Source organism: Hirundo rustica, chromosome 7 (assembly GCF_015227805.2).
Source record: "Hirundo rustica isolate bHirRus1 chromosome 7, bHirRus1.pri.v3, whole genome shotgun sequence".
Lineage (NCBI taxonomy): Eukaryota > Metazoa > Chordata > Aves > Passeriformes > Hirundinidae > Hirundo > Hirundo rustica.
The window spans coordinates 36,478,929-36,493,544 of NC_053456.1; the positions used below are offsets into that span (position 1 = coordinate 36,478,929).

At 45.0% G+C, this 14,616-nt stretch overlaps 1 protein-coding gene across 1 annotated transcript in view; it reads right to left on the reverse strand.

Moving 5' to 3' along the window:
• Window positions 1-14,616, reverse strand: part of IQCA1 (IQ motif containing with AAA domain 1) — a 96,693-nt gene that overhangs the window by 45,812 nt on the left and 36,265 nt on the right. Inside the window, exon 7 of the mRNA XM_040070228.1 lies at window positions 132-216. Coding sequence (XP_039926162.1) covers window positions 132-216 — 85 coding nt within the window. The remainder of the gene's footprint in view (window positions 1-131; window positions 217-14,616) is intronic.

Consider the following 14,616-nt stretch of genomic DNA (forward strand, 5'->3'; position numbering starts at 1 on the left):
TTTTAACCATAATGTTCTTGGAGAACTAGAGCCACTCTTAGGGAAAATTGCTACTTAAATAAACAGACATGTTTTGTGGCAAATCCTTCTCCAACATAATGAAATTTTTTTCATCAAAAGAGGGACAGTACCTGCTCTGGATGTTTTTCAATAAAAATAGCCTTGGAACCGCCTGTCTTCTCAGGGGGATAGTCAGGAAACCTGCCCGTGATATGCCTGTGGGAGAAACAGAAGTGGAAGAGGAATTAAAATTCATTGGTTTTCACCTGGTTGATGAAGATGCTAGATAGAAGGGGAGCTTCTTATGGCAGTGGTTTTTGTCCTGTAAATTAATTGAGACAGTTACCAATCCATGTCTCTTATCCCACAGCCCAGCAAAAACTGCAAATTCTTAGGGAAATTCCTAGGACTGCAGATTCCGTCCTTGCTGAGAGATGTAGATTAAAGTGTTTATACCTGGAAGTGTCCAAGGCCAGGCTGGACAGGGCTGGGAGCAAACTGGGATAGTGGAAGGTGTCCCTGCCCATGGCAGGGGGTGGAATGGGATGGGCTTTAAGGTCCCTTCCAACCCAAACCATTTTGGGAATGGTTATTATATTATTTTACATTATTTCATGTTCATAGCCCAACTCTCTGCTTTCAACATCCAGCTGGTTTGGTTTTTTGTTTGTTTAAGAGAAGAGTTCTTTTGCTTAAATCAGGATTTAATCTCCAAGTTTCAGATTGTATTTCCACATCAGTATTACCCCTTCTAAATTTCCAATGGACTTGATGGTGATGGAAGCTGGGAAGGGGCAATGAGTGACTTTGTGGGAAGGTTTCATGGATAACACAGGGAGCTTCCAGACCTTTCAGAAAGAGATGAAAAGATACAGATAATAACTTCAGCCCACAGGCCATTTATACTGATAAGACCCTTTAACTTCTTTCCCTTTTGTTGCTTCGTGGACTATATCTGTAAGATTTTCTGTTTGTTTGGTAACATCAGGACAATTTTCTGTTCCAAAGAAAATTCTGACAGTGCAGAAAAACCCTCATGCTACTTTCAAATGGCACGGTTATGTTTCTTCTAAATGAAATTTAATTTCCCTGGAGAAGAAAAGAGCTCAAGAAGGTCAACACTATTCCTAAAAATGTTTTCATTTTTTTTTTTTTTAAACAACTGGTACCTTGAGGGACTTTGCTAGGCTGCTGTTAAGCTGCAGGCTCAGTTTTAAGCTGAGATCCTTGGAACAGGGCATCTGTTCTGTTTCTGTAGCACCACATGTAGGGTTGGGATCTCTTGCTGGTATTAATGCAACACCAATTAGGACAGAATCAACAAACATTCATCTGTGCTTGAGAACTCTGACTCGTTCAACAGTTACAAGTTCTATATGCAAAGAGATACAAATCCTTGGTTCACTGCATTCCCAGAAACCAGCCTGCATCAACAAAGGGCTGTCGTTAGTCTGCCTTGAAAAATCCATTAAGAATGGGATTTTGGCCTCAAAACCCTGCATGATCTATTATTTAATGTTAGCTCATGTTCCATTTTTTACAGACAGCCAAAAAATAGCTCATTTTTATGTTAAATGCAGCCTTAAATGCTGCTACAAATCTGGTTACAGTAAAACATTTCCCAAAGTCTGTTATTGAGGCTGTTGCTACTTCAGCGCCAGCTGGGAGGAAGGAAAGGCAAATGCACTGTGGGTGAAGAATCAGCTGGGAGCCCACTGAACACGATATCAGGGCCAGCTTCCAATATTTAGTAATGTTACATTTGGTATTTGTACTCCGTTTTTCACTTTTAAATCATTTACAGCTTTGGAGATGGCGGGGGATTGAAATTAAATTCTTTCTAAGGTTCGTTCCAGCCCAAACCACTCTGTGATATTTGCCTTTGAGTATGTATGATGAGTATATCTGAGTACTGTAGAGATTCTACCATATTCTGAAATTGGGAAATGTTTTCTGGTTTATAATCTGTGTTTTCTGTGTGATTCTCCTCCTCTGAGCTGGTGCAGTTGTTTAGGGTGATGTGGCTCCTCTCGCCTTTTTTGGTAGCAATATCAGCAGGTGTTTATGTCAAAAAATGAGGTGAGGAGAAGACAATGCCTATCTTTCCATGGAAAGAGGGTCAGGCATTTACTAAGCAGTCAGGGATAACTGGGATTTTCTGGTTGAGGGCAGTGCAGGATGTGATGGTCATCAGTGACCTGAGAGCAGACTACCAAACATTGTGATGTTCTAATTCTTCCAGGGCATCTGCTTTTTTCTTGAGTGTATCCATTGCTGTCTGATGGTCTGGAAGCAGCACTCTTAAATCTTATTTCCCTACCCACCCTCTTGTTGGTTTTCCTCTTTCTCTTCTAGGTTGAAATGACCACAGCTTCAATCTTGTAATGCCTGGGAATTCACATGCATGACCCCGATAGGCAAATTCCTCCCTTTATGAAACCCGCTGAGTTCAGAGGTTAAACCAGGGATTAATTTGGCCTGTAAATCTGCCCAGAAAAATGCAGCCATTCATCTTCCTGCTCAAAAGTCCACTTTAAAAGTAATGAATCTCAATTTTCATTCCCCCTTCACTTTCTGGCAGCGTTCTACTCAGAGCCATCGCAATGGGCTGTCTCATGCATTTGTCTTAGGAAGTTAATTTGGATTCAACTGGACCTAAATTTTTTGGTTTGAATTTGGAAACACCAGGATAAAATGAGCAACCAGGGAAGCTGTGGCTGCCCCTCATCCCTGGAAGTGTCCCAGGCAAGGTTGGATGGGGCTTGGAGCAACCTGGCTTAGTGGCAGGTGTGGGGTGGGACTAAATGATCTTCAAAGACCCTTCTTACCCAAGCCACTCTACAATTTTAAATTCTTCTATCTTTGTGCCATCAGATAAACTACACATCATCTAGGGCTCAAGAGGGTCCCACCGGGCATGTTCCATGAGCAGTTCTTGAATTAGGAGGAGGTCCCAAACATTATGGAGTGATTTTGAGCTTGCTTCACAATATTATTAGTTCAAATAATTTTTAACCACCTTCCCCTTTTGAAACTTCCTAGAGACACTGAAGTATTGATGGTTAGAGGCAATAATAGGGTACGAAAATGAACCCAGATGATGCAAGAAGTTGCTCCCAACTGGAGCCCCAGCAGGCTACTTTGTTTTGTGGGAAGTGTGGAGGGGAGCTTTCTGGTGGGAATCCTCCCTGGTTCCACTGTTGACGGGGAGAACGTAAAAATCTTAAGCTCTTGATAACAGGAGCATTAGAGCGTGTAATATATTTGAAAGACATGGTACATGTCGGAGACACCTAGATCCGAGTCAGAACTCTGTGAATCTGTTACTTATTACTGTCTCTGCATTTGCAAGGGGAAAAAATATCCAGTTGTACTTTTCCAGCATCTCATAAAAATGTGTAAATGCCAGAACTGGAAGAAGCAACTCTTATTTTCAGTGTGATTGCTTCAGTGGGAGTGCTGACAATGTGTTAAGCACTGCAAGCAAAAGCAGAAGCAAATTGTCCCGGATTTCTTAGGGAGGATGCAGTTCTAGTAAAACCAATTGCCTCAAGGAACAAATGAAGTTCATAAAATGGCATGGTGGGACTGGACTCAGTGGCTGAACAGAAGGAAATAAGGTGAGAAGGAAGGACAGGGCTAGGAAGAAACCTCCTCCTTGTGAGACAAACCCCAGCAGCAGCCTGGGGAGGCCCTTATAGGAGCCCAAATCCTGCAGGCAGACAGGGAGCTGAGCATGGGTCCTGTGGGTGGCTGCGCCCTTTCCCCAGGCACTGAGCAGCAACCTCTGCCTGGGAGCTGTGCTTGCACTGCTGCAAATAAAAATGAGGAGTGCTGGAGTGCACAGCAGGCAAAAAGATCCTTCTTTGGGTCAGAGCCACTGCTTTAACACAACTGCTAAATAGTTCTATGCTGAGGAGGATGCTGTTGAAGAAGGGACCTTTAGAAATTGTGGGATGTGAGAAATCCATTACTTTTCTGGAAAGCAGTGAAATCCTGTCAACGGAAGCAGAGCATGGGTTTGGAAAGCAGCTTTACAGAAAAGCCATCTAATTGGGATGAATGGGGGCCCTAAATCTGCATCAAAGCAGCTCAAGTGGAAGAGTAAAGGGATGAACAAGGATGGAGGGGTGAAAAGATATGATCTTGCACTCCCAGCTGAAAAAGGAAAGGATGTGATGAGGTTTTTGTGCTGTTTCTCAAATTACATTATGTTCTCTGGTTCACTGTTACTGCTCCAAACCTATTCCTCTTACAATAACTCAGACCTGTCAAGTGTAATTGAAAAAGAATGATCTTTTATGGTCTGCAGTGCAAATCCTTTTGTCTCTGATCTGTAGCAAAGAGTTCTGGCTCTTCTGGGCTCAATATTTGTACAGCACAAACCCCACATAAATGTCCAAGTTTTAACTATGTTCAAATGGTTCTGTAATGTCTCCAAATCACCACCAGATTGGGACAAGTCCATGGTGTGATTGGCAGGCTCTGCTCAGCCCCGAATGCTGTGGCACCTCCATTCTCACCTGTAAAATAAGTTCTTTGTCTGGGAGATGACCCTGCGTTGTGCTTGTCTCATCTGCTGCTTCATCTCTTCCTCCTTTCAGGAGCTTCAAAAATTTTTAAGTGTTTTCTCTCCACATTGCTCATGGATGGTTGTAGTTAGGGCTAAATATGGCTTTTGATTTATGAGAGCACACCATCGATTTAAACATTTTGTCTGGTAATAGACTCAACAAGTTCCTACCTACTCTGTTCTCTGGCGTGGTTTTACATGTGTTATTCTTTCTTTTTGGCTGCAGCTTCTCCAGCTAATTGCATAAAAGGCCTTGTCAGGAAAAATAAATTGTTCTTTGGAGGAACAAGAGTGTTTAACTCTTCTCAGGGGAAGAAAGGATGTGGGCTGTGTGCAGAAGAGGAGGCATGAATGATGGTGTAGGCTCTGAGTGGAGAGACAGAGGGGTGTTCTGTGCAGAAAAGGGGCACAACCAAAGAGGGGGGAGCTCCTTAAAGAAATAAAATCCTCATCAGTTTCATAGTTCTTGCTATTTCTGTAATCCCACCTGATATGGATTCTCTCAGACTGTTTAAATTGCAGCGCTGGTTTATTTTAGGTGTCTTTGCTCTGGTGCTTTTTTTTTCTCTCTTGTGTGTGTGCTCTCTTCAGCTCTTTGAAAATCACTTCCAGAAAAAATAACCTGGGCAAATAGAGCACTACTTATAAAGCAAGATTGATTTCCACGGGCTTCTTATAATCTTTAATGAGTTTGGACACAGACACATTACAGCTGATGTTTCATCTCAGGTCCTGATCCTCCCAGTGTTTGCTTGTACGTGTGGTTGTTATGCATGGAAGCATTTCAGTGGAGGGTAATTGGAGGATCAGAAACTTTATTGTTCTGCATAAATACTCAGCTTTGAAAATTGAAGATCAAGTGTTGTGAGGCCAACAATGTGCAAGGAAAAGCATTCCCACGGAGGAATGAGGACGCAAGGTTTGTGGGGAAAGGTGATATCCTTTATTATAGTAACTATCATAATTAGAATGGTCTTTCGGGTCCCCAGTGCCTGCCTTAGATCTGAAATGGGAGAAGGGAACTTCAAAGCCAAGTAATAGTTGGGAACAGTTGTTGGAGGGGACAGACCTAAATGAGGAATGTGGTAATTCTCCCTGATAGTTTTATTACATGTGGTGTTACTGGCCAGGAAAGGTAGACCTTTGGCTGACCCAGTGCAGTTGCTCATAAGCTGCTTGAGTTCTTACAGCAAAAGAGTCTGAGTCTGTTCTGCTTTGTCATGAAGTTATTGCCTTTCCAAGGATCCTTCTGGTCTTTCAGGGATAGCAATAAGTAATTAGTGTAATGGAAAAATGGGAATCTCTGCTCCCCTTCAGGTGGGCTGGGGCATGAGCTTTCTCTGCCAGGACTCCTGATTATCCTGATTCCTGCTGTAAAAACCATGACGGAAAAGGTTGTTTGGTTTTTGGTTTTTTTTTTTTTTTTTTTGCCTTCAAACTTCTTACAAATCATTCCTGGTTTAAAATGGCAATAGGTTTTTCTCCTTGAGATAATTGGAGACATGGGTGGTAGGACTGCAAATGACTCCTAGGTGTTTGAATGGAAAAAAAAAAGACAGCTTGGGCTTGAATAATGCCAAGGAAAACCAAAGTGACTTACTCTTCCACTATCAGCCTAAGTTAAAAGAAAACCTGCTACAATCAGAAGAAAAATTTTGTAATACTGGCACTCATGAAAGGTTCCAGTGCTCCGGTTTTGCGTGTCCCTCCACACACTCAAAAAACGCTGCCCAAAGTTTTCTCAGAGCTCAGATCTGAATTAACTGAGGATAGGAGAGATCACATCCTGGCTGATATAACTGAGCTGCTTTGCAAGAGCTGAAACCAACTCAGCTGTGCTGATGGCTCAGACAAACCTGGAGGACACTAAATGTACCCACCATGACATGGAAATGGGAAGATTACAGGGACTGGAAAGCAGATCCCTGGAAGGTTATTTAGGGTTTTTGGCTTCACTCCTGCAGTGCAGAACAGCCTTGTGCAGAGCTGCTGGTAAACCTGATACAAGGTGTGGAATAACACTGAAAGCATCTCCTGATGGATCTGAGGACACCTGGATGTCCCATCCCTGCCCCTGGGGGGGGAAACTGACATCCAGCACTGCCCCCGTGCTTGGTTTTCTAGTTCTGAAGTTCCTGGAATGCGTTTTCTTCTCTTCTGGAGTTGTTGACCATCCTGTGTTTACCGAAGCTGCATTCCCCGAGGGACTGTCTCCAAAGATGAAGGGCCTTTCCCCCTCTTTCCCAGTCAGGCCGTCCCCAGGCTCGTTTCCTGTGTCAGCTCCCTGTTGCCCGTCTCCAGCCTTTCGAGGAATGCTGCGGAGCCAGCAGCCAGGACAGCGGGGCGAGCAGCCCTTCCTGAGGAGGCAGAGCTGCCCTCAGGGACTGCTCCACTCCCATTAAACTCTCATCTGGTTCCATTTTCTCGTGTCTTTCCATTCTCTTCAGAGCAAGGTCAGAAATACAGAAGCTGGCCCAAAGAAACGCCAGGTCAAATTCCCCCTGCATTTACCGAATTCCTTACCTTTGGTCAGCTTATCCTGCCAGCGCAGAACGCCCAATCCTGGCTCAAACTTGGCAGTTTCCAGTGCTCAGCATTAAACTTAAGAGACTGAAACAATTATGGGCAGTTTTAAGCAAGATTACTTTAACCCAGACTAGAAGCTTTGCGAGAATAGTTTTCCTGCAGAGTCAGCCAGAGGGAATCAAGAGTACTTTATTAACACAATATGAATCCTGTAAAGAGAAAAATAAAGCATGCCATTTTTTTCTAGCAAGGCCAGCCAAAAGAAATAACTTGCCCTCCAACATCACAAGTTTCTTTGGGATTTGGAGTGGAATGGAGTGTAAGAGAGCATTTTGTTTTATGGGATTTGTTTAGGAGAAATTCGAGCAATTGTTTTTGCTTCTTAGAAGTCAAGGTGGACCAAAATGCATCTCGACAGGAGGGGAAGAAGGCTCTAACCTGGCTGCTTTACACTGCTTTGCCATGGCCCATCTTTTAAAACTGGAGATAATGCAGTGCTCCTGGGGCATGTCAGCCTCCCTGCCTGTGCTGTGCAGCATGGACACCCTTTATATCTGCCCGGAAAACTGGGAATGGGAAGGAGCAGAGAAGCTTTGATCCACCCCTTTTTTCAATACTAGAATAGACAGTAGAGTATGTAGGAGTAATATGGTGATCAGACAACCCTGCTTGTGGGTAAATGATGTGATTTGCATTGGGATTTTCATTGATGTAAATTTTCCAGGGTGATGAAGATGGATGGATCCGAGGTGGCATCAAAGGTGGCATCAGATACATTTCAGTAGCTCTGTCTCTGCCTTACACCTGTGTATCAGTGCAGAAATACAGCCCAGGCTGGCATAACTCATTTTTTGTCTCCCTGATTTAAAATGCTCTTCAGCCACTGTGCCATGGCCGTCCCACTCATGGATCACTGTGCCCCTGACCTGCTGCCTGCCCAGGATTTAACTTGAGGAGTTCCTAAAGGACAGAGTGTGACCAGATTCAGCAGGCATTGCATTACTCCTTGGGAGAGAGAATTCATGTAAAACTGGAATCGCTATTCGCAGCCAAGACTGAGCTGCCTTGAAAAGCACTTGTGATGCAGCAGGAAAACGTCAGTGGGAAAGGAGAAGCTGGAAATGGTGCATTCCAAAGTTTTTAAGAGCAAAGTTTTTAACCAGACACTGCTTTCCTTTTCACTGCTTAGAAGCCCAGAATGGGTCAAATTGAAAGGGACCATGGTGAGGGTCTGCTCCATCCCCCTGCTCCAGCAGGGTCATCCCAGAGCACAGGACACAGGATTGTATCCCAACGGCTCTGGAATACCCCCAAGTGAGGGAGAGTCCACACCCTCTCTAAACACTGTTAACTGCTTGGTCACTGCACAGGAAAGAATTTCTGCCTCCTGTTCAGGTGGAACTCCTGGGCATCAGCATCTGCCTGTTCCCCGTGTCCCATTGCTGGGCTCCATGGAGCAGAGCCTGGTCCACGCTCTGGCACCCACCCTTTGGATGTTTGTACACCTCACAGAGGTCCCCTCTCAGCTGTGGCTCCTCTTGAGGAGCCCCAGCTCCTCCAGCCTTTCCTCCTCAGAGATGCTCCAATCCCTTCATCACCTCTGCAGCCTCCACTGGACCCCCTGCAGGTCTCTCTTGTCCTGAGGAGCCCAGAACAGGACACAGCACACCCAGAGGTGCCTCCCAGGACTGGGCAGAGGGGCAGGATCCTGCCCTGACCTGCTGGGAATGCTCTTCCTAATGCACCCCAGGATCCCATTGACCTTCTTGTCCCCTAGGGAACACTCATGGCTCAGGGACAGCTTCTTGTCCACCAGGAACCTCAGGTGCCTTGTCCATTTCAAGAGATCTGGTTCTCTGTGCTTTATGTGAAAGCATAAATGAACTCTTTAATGATGAATCCAAGGCAATTTCATGCAGATGAAAGCAGTCACAGTGCTTGATTTTTCCATGTTCATCCCAACTGGCCTGTGCAGCCTTATTGGAATAAATCCCCATCAGGTGTACACAGAGTGTAAAACCAGGGAAAAAGAGAGAATGTTGCAGAATCCATCCATAAAATTAGAGATGTTTACACTCCTGGTCAATGCTAATGACCAAAGAGCTCACTAGAAAGAAAAAAACAACTTAGAACCTCTGCTTTGGCATTTAAAAAGTGTGGGAAAAGACAAGGAGAAATATTCCAGATGAGCTCAGCTCTAAGCCAGGCATGGTATTAAGAGCAGCCATTTATCAGGGGTTTTAGCTCAAAACCCCAGCCATCTCTGCAGTCCAAGAAACACACTGTAATGCCTGGAGATGCCAAGTTCCTTAACTCTCACCTTTTTAGTTTTGGGAGGGAAAATTTGGAGTGTTCTAGTCCTGTACCTGTTTAGTGTGGCTTTGGTGCATGAGCTATAGTCTCCCAGAACTGGCTGGAATTGTGCAGACTGATAGAATTGAATACTTTTTGCCTCTCCTAATGAGTGAATCCTTCTGCATGTTGCTAAGTGGGATGCACTCAGATTTAATCAAAAATAAGCACAAAGTGCAGCTTTCTTACTATTGTCAATTTAAATGATGGCTTAATAATGTGCTTTTAAATAGTTTCTTTGGTACATAGTGCCAGTGCTGCTGAGAGTTGCTGGCAACGTGGCAAAGAGGCTGGAGAAGCAGGGATATGAGGGATATTCTCTGGGAATTTGGAGCTGGAGCCGGCTCTTAGAAGGAGCAGAGAGCCCAAACACAGGTGATCTCCACAAAGTGGTGGAACAGGCAAAGCGGGGTGGGAGGTGCAGCTGGGAGGTGAGCCCTGCAGGGCAGCTTTGCTCCACCTTAGGGCTCTTTTGTGTTGTTTTCCAGGCCTGGAGATGTGACTGTGTTGTTTCACGGGCCTCTCCAGAGATCAGCTGTCTGGAATGGCCTTATTGCAGGATAGCAGAGCTCCCTCGGGCAAAGGATGGGAAGATTTGCCTTGGACAGGAAGGGAATGCAGGCGCACACGTGGGAGAGGCTGCAATCAGCCGCTCCCGCTCGTTCCCAGGCTTCCCAAACTGCCAACCTTGCAACAGGCAAGAACAAACCCATGTGTTAGATGTGGTTTCCCAGGAGGGGATGGAAGTGGAAGGATATTTTGGCCATAGAGTTACCCTCTCTGCAGCAGCTCTGAGAGCTGAGCCCGCGATGGGAAGCACATGTAAGCACATGGCACAACTCCGGTTCTGGAATTTGCTCCCTTGGAACAAATGAACAAATGTGTTTTGACTTGGAATGCTTTGAGGACTCCTGCAGCTACACAGACTGCAGCCTTTAACTTACAGCCTCGCTTTAAACCAGCATCTTCAGAACTGGTTGCTGGATTAGAGATGCTTTCCAAGAAAAAAAAAATCAGTCTGTGAAGAGCTGTTTTCCCTGTGTGGTGGGGAACACAAAGCAAGAGAGTGAACTTCCTTTCCAGGCCACCAAAGGATTACTGAGTCAGTGAGGGGCTCTGGGAAGAGAGAGGGGAGTATTTGAACAGATCTCAGGGCCAGGCAGTTTCCTGCTATTCCATAAATGTCTCAGAAAATACTGAATTGCCTTTATGGTTCTACACCCTTTGCTCGAGTCATGGGATAGTTTGGGTTGGAGGGACCTTGAAGTTCCATGCCCTGGGCAGGGACATCTTCCACCATCCCAGGTTACTCCAAGCCCTGTCCAGCCTAGCCTTGTATACTCCCAGGGATGGGGAAATTCAAGCAAATTTATATTTGGTACGAGCTCTTACTGATTTACTTATCATTACTGTCGATACAGTTATTTTGTACAAGCAGAGCCTATGAAACCCAGTAAATTCCTTTATGTGCTACTAAATGTCATTTATTCAGCCTAGGATGATTCTAAGTCTGCCTGACACAGCACACAAACCATAATAGCAGGGTGTTTTTAGAGAAAATTACTATAAATAATTAGAATTTCTGGTGTCTCTGCACAGGGCTGAAATGCAGCATGACTTAAAAGCCCTGGACTCTGACCTGGATAATAAAAACAACCTGCTTGATGGAGTCTGACTAATCTCCCCCGCACTGAAATTCCCAGTAAAACTGAAACACATTGGCTCTGGAAGGAATGGATGTGACTCAGGTTTCGGGCAAGTTCTTGCTCTGCCCACAGAAATATTGTCATCAAACCTTTCCAGCCTTGAATCTGAGTACGGGATTTGGATAGAGTGGCTTTAAGGTGAATTTCGCCCTGGGAAGAGCTTCCCTAGGTGCTCACCAGCCCACCTTACACTGCCCACCTAACAAAGGAGCAGCCTGCTGCTCTCGAGGGAAATAATTAAAAGAACAAAAATAAAGCTTTGCCATATTTCCCAGCCCTGGGATTGCAGTCAGTGTTCTGCTGTCACCTAGAGCCTGTTCCAGCTATTCCACTGTGGAGACCTCAAGGTTTAGGGGATAACCTGCTCCTGCTGCCTGTGTCCTCCTTCCCCCTCAGCTCCTCCTCGTTGGATTTGCAGTGTAAGCCTGGAATTTTCTCTGCTGGATGGTGCAAGCCTCCTGGGTGTGGAATTCACTTGGAATTCAGCACTTCAGGAACTTGTCAACAGCCTGTTAAATAATCCTGTTGGCACACTGGAGCCACAGAGCCCTGCATCAGCCTTATGTTCCATCCGACATTCCCCTGCTGTGGTCCCCAGGGTGCAAACTTGGAAAACCCCCCTGCCAGTGAAAACAGGGAAACAACTGGATTTCAGAATTAAACATATCCTTCTTCTCTTGGGAGAAAGAATAACAGGCTGTCATCCACAGCCACATTCCCAGCCATAATTTGATTCCTTCATCTTCTCCAAGTCAAATCCAGCCTCTTGGCAATCAAATCCTTTTTAATATATTCACCTGAACTTGCTGCCATAGACATTTGGGGGCTGCTCTTTTGTCTTTGCCTTGGAAACACTTCATATTTTCTATCAGTCTTTGGTCCTAACTTTGCCTATTTATCAAAATGGTAACTCATAGGTTTTTGGTTTTTTTTTTTTCCCCCCCCAGTTTTATGCCTCTTTCATCCCTTCTCTTCTGATTCTGCCTCTCCAGCTCCTCACGACTGCTCTGCTATCTCTTTGCTCTGCTTGTCTCAGTCCATGCCATGGTTCTTTTTTACCCCACTTGCCTCCTTTCTTCTTTGCATTCTACAGAGCCAAGGCTGAAAATGCCTTTTCCACCTCCTCTGCTTGCTTCTCCAAAGAAATCCATCTGTGGAGCAAGGGCTTTAGCTTGGGAGCCACTGCTCTGTACTTCGTTCTCGTTTTTATTCTTCTTAGTTCTGAGCTTTTTCCTCAGTCTTTCTCTTCCCAGAATATCCATTAAACACCTCTCCTCTGCCAGCCACTGGCTCTTCAGTGCTTCTGCCAGGCACCAGTGGGACTCCTGGCTCTTTTTTCTTTGCCTGTTTCTCGTTTCTGTATCCCAGCAGATCTTTGCTTGTTGGAAATGAGGAAGTGGGGAAAATTGCTTCTTCCTCCTGCTCTGTATTAACTTGCTGGAGAAGACACCTCTCCCCATCACAGTGGAGTGAAATAATAGCTGGGCTAGGTCTCTTCCCCTTCCCCTTGGGATTCATTCCCTTCTTTCTTTCTTTCTCTCTTTCTTTCTCATTGATTAGGACCACGCTCTGCTGGTTAAACCACGAGCAGATCAGATGGCAGAGCAGGCTCCCCTGGGCCAAGCCTAGTAGGTATCTAGCTGGATTCCTGAAAGAGAAACCAGCTCCAAGGTGAACATCAGGCCCCAGTTATCAGTTTTAAACACCCCACTGCTCTGTTCCTGCCTTCAGAAATCCAGCCTGCTGTGCTAGGACTCTCCTTGAGAGAGGAAGAGAGGAGGACAGCAACTTAACACACCCACTGAATGGGCACAGCCTGCAGTATTTTCACGGAAAAAAAAAACCCAAAAAACCCCTCAATCCTGCCTTTCAGACACGTAGAGCTGTATTATAACAAGCTGCTGGCAAGTGTGAGTCCCTGGGTGCCACTGATGTTTGTGTCTGTGTGAGTATCTATGACAACAAATAAACCAAATGTTTGGGAAGTGTCCTTGGGAAGCTCGGTGGGGGGGTTGCTGCATTTGGTCGGGAACACTTTGCATTTTCAGACTTTTAATTCCTAAGTATTATGGAGATGGGTATGAAGTGCTTTAGGAAAATGAACTAATGAGTTACCAGATTTTATTTTTCTTGTGTGCAAATGGGCCAGCTCAGACTAATGCTATTTACTTTAGCTGATTCCAGACTTTTAGATGTATAAAGGAGGGAATATTTTTAGGAGCTTTAGTTCTAAGCAGGAGGCTTGGCCTCAAGGTCAGTGGGTACCTCAGGACTGTGGGTATCTGTGGGTCACTTGCAGCCATTTAAAGAAGGTAGAAAAGGGAATCTAGCTTCAATTTGTTGTAATAATCAGTTTTGCTTCTAGAGTGCTACAAATCAAAAATTGGGAAGCCTGGGAGTTATCCTACAGAGCGGTGGTCAGGATGGGCAGGTCTGTAAGAATGGATCAATATAGTTAAAGGCACAATAATTGTGCTAAATAAATGACAATGTCTAATTGGACCCATCTCTTTGCTCACAGGATTTAGAACAAAGAGTTTTATCTTTCTCTTTGGTCCTCATGCTTTTTGGAAAAGAAATGTCTCTGCTGTCCCTGTAAAAATTCACACAGGCTGAGGACAATCTTGCCTTTGGTCTACAGCCGAAAACTACAGAGACAGAAACTGGGGCAGGAATGGGGCGGGGAAAAGGTAAAGTCTTTTTGGGCAAAGTGGTTTGGGGGCAAGCAGGTTGAGGAGAAAAGTGGAGGAGGAGAGCCTGGTCTGTAGAAGAACTGTGCTCGTTGTGGCTTTGCTGATGTGAGGCTGTTGAGATCTGAATGAGCTTTTGATGTTGCTTCTGCATAATTTATGTGCAAGCCTGGCAATAGGTGTGCAGTGCAAATCCTGCCTGATGGAGAGGTGAATATCAGCTCACAAATGCTTGAAGTTCTGAGCATTCCTGCAAAAGATGCTGAGGAAAAACCCCATCACAGGCAGAAAGGCCAAAGTGCCACAGCACTGAAATGGTTTTTCCCTGATTTTGCGTTGGTGAACTGCTTGGAGAACAAGACTCTGTGATTCTGCCTGGCTGTAACAGTCTTGAAAAGGCTCAAAACCAACAATGTCTTATTCTATGAATCCCCTTGGAAGTCAATGGGATTCTGCTTAGAATGAGGACGATTCAATAACATCGGGACCGGACCCTCTTTTCAGTGTATGCAAAACATCTTAGGAAAAGGAGAGATCAGTCAGGGAAGATCCCTAAGGACTTTGTGATCTATCCCTAAGGACTTTGTGATCTGAGATACCTGGGTGTCCACCTGGAAAGGAATCACGGTGTTTGGAAAGCTGGTGAAGAGGTGCTTATGAGCAGCATTGGTGCACATGGTGATTAAATAGAGTTCAGGTGCATAACTTGTTATGTTGAAAACCCCTTGGGGAGCTCAAATTTGCACCTGTGATGTTTTAGGAATCTTCT